General features: G+C 39.4%; 1 protein-coding gene across 5 annotated transcripts in view; it reads left to right on the top strand.

The window, feature by feature from the left end:
* The window catches only part of Gapvd1 (GTPase activating protein and VPS9 domains 1), a 126162-nt gene that overhangs the window by 61510 nt on the left and 63086 nt on the right, over positions 1-1566 (top strand). For all 5 annotated transcript variants that reach the window (XM_023701626.1, XM_023701627.1, XM_023701625.1 and 2 more), the window contains exon 3: positions 371-1214. In XM_023701626.1, coding sequence (XP_023557394.1) covers positions 371-1214 — 844 coding nt within the window. The remainder of the gene's footprint in view (positions 1-370; positions 1215-1566) is intronic.

Here is a 1566-nt window from a genome sequence, read left to right as displayed (position 1 = left end):
TTTTTTTTAATTTTTAATTTTTTTGCAGTACCAGGGATTGAACTCAGGAGCTGGCAAGCGCTTGCCAGGCAAGCACTTATTCCACTAAGCTATCACTTTGGCCCCAGCAACAGTTTTTAAATGTAGCAAGTTCTTAATTTTTTAATTAATAAAGTGCCCCTATGAGCAGTAGTTGTTAGGACCATTTTCATTGAACTCATGAAGTGTGAAGGATTGGCATTTTACGTACTTTCTAGTTTTGTCTATATGTATTCATTCACATGCTGTAGTAGTTCAGAGTGATTTCATTACTGAGACTGTAATCCATATTTCTGTTTCAGTATAGCATATTATATTATTACTAATATTCTGCTTGTTTCTTTTTCATTAGTGCTGAAGCATCCCCTGCTGAATGTTGCCAGCATGCTAAGATTTTGGAAGATACACAGTTTGTGGATGGATATAAGCAATTGGGATTTCAGGAGACTGCTTATGGTGAATTCTTGAGTCGATTAAGAGAAAATCCTCGTCTTATTGCCTCCTCTTTGGTTGCTGGCGAGAAACTTAATCAGGAGAACACACAAAGTGTTATTTACACAGTTTTTACCTCCCTGTATGGTAACTGTATTATGCAGGAAGATGAAAGCTACCTCCTTCAGGTTTTACGATACTTGATTGAATTTGAACTTAAAGAAAGTGACAACCCTAGAAGACTTTTGAGGAGAGGAACTTGTGCCTTCAGTATCTTATTTAAACTTTTTTCTGAAGGACTGTTTTCTGCCAAACTTTTCCTCACAGCTACTTTACATGAGCCAATAATGCAGCTGCTTGTTGAAGATGAAGATCACCTAGAAACAGATCCAAACAAGCTGATCGAGAGATTCTCCCCATCTCAGCAGGAAAAACTCTTCGGGGAGAAAGGCTCAGATAGATTCAGGCAAAAGGTTCAGGAGATGGTAGATTCCAATGAGGCCAAACTGGTGGCTCTAGTGAACAAATTTATTGGTTATCTCAAGCAGAACACATACTGCTTTCCACATAGTCTGCGGTGGATTGTGTCACAGATGTACAAAACCCTATCCTGTGTGGACAGACTGGACGTAGGGGAGGTCAGGGCGATGTGCACCGATCTCCTGCTGGCTTGCTTTATTTGTCCTGCAATTGTCAATCCAGAACAGTATGGAATAATTTCTGATGCTCCTATTAATGAGGTGGCACGATTTAATCTGATGCAGGTATGTTTTTGTTATTATTTTAAAATCAGTTGATTTAGGCAGTGGGCAACAGAAAATAAGGCTTCTTTTTTTGGTATTGGGGATCAAACTTAGGATCTTGCACTTGCCAGGCAGGCACTTAAGCCACTGAGCTATCTCCCCAGCCCTGAAGGCAGTGTTTATATTTGGTTCTTGCCATACATTTAGTTATTACTACACATTTTCCTCAAACTATGTTGAAATAAAAATCGTATTGGGATTTTGAAATACTACAGTTAAAAACATTTTGTGGGGCTGGTAAGATGGCTCAGTGGTCTAAAGCACCTATTTAGAACAAGCTTAGCAAAGCACAGGGACCACGGTTCAATCCCCC

The sequence above is a fragment of the Octodon degus genome, unplaced genomic scaffold (genome assembly GCF_000260255.1).
Source record: "Octodon degus isolate 3935 unplaced genomic scaffold, OctDeg1.0 scaffold00138, whole genome shotgun sequence".
Taxonomy (NCBI): Eukaryota; Metazoa; Chordata; class Mammalia; order Rodentia; family Octodontidae; genus Octodon; species Octodon degus.
Note: the sequence above shows the minus strand (reverse complement) of the source record. Positions and strands in the feature narration are given on the sequence as shown.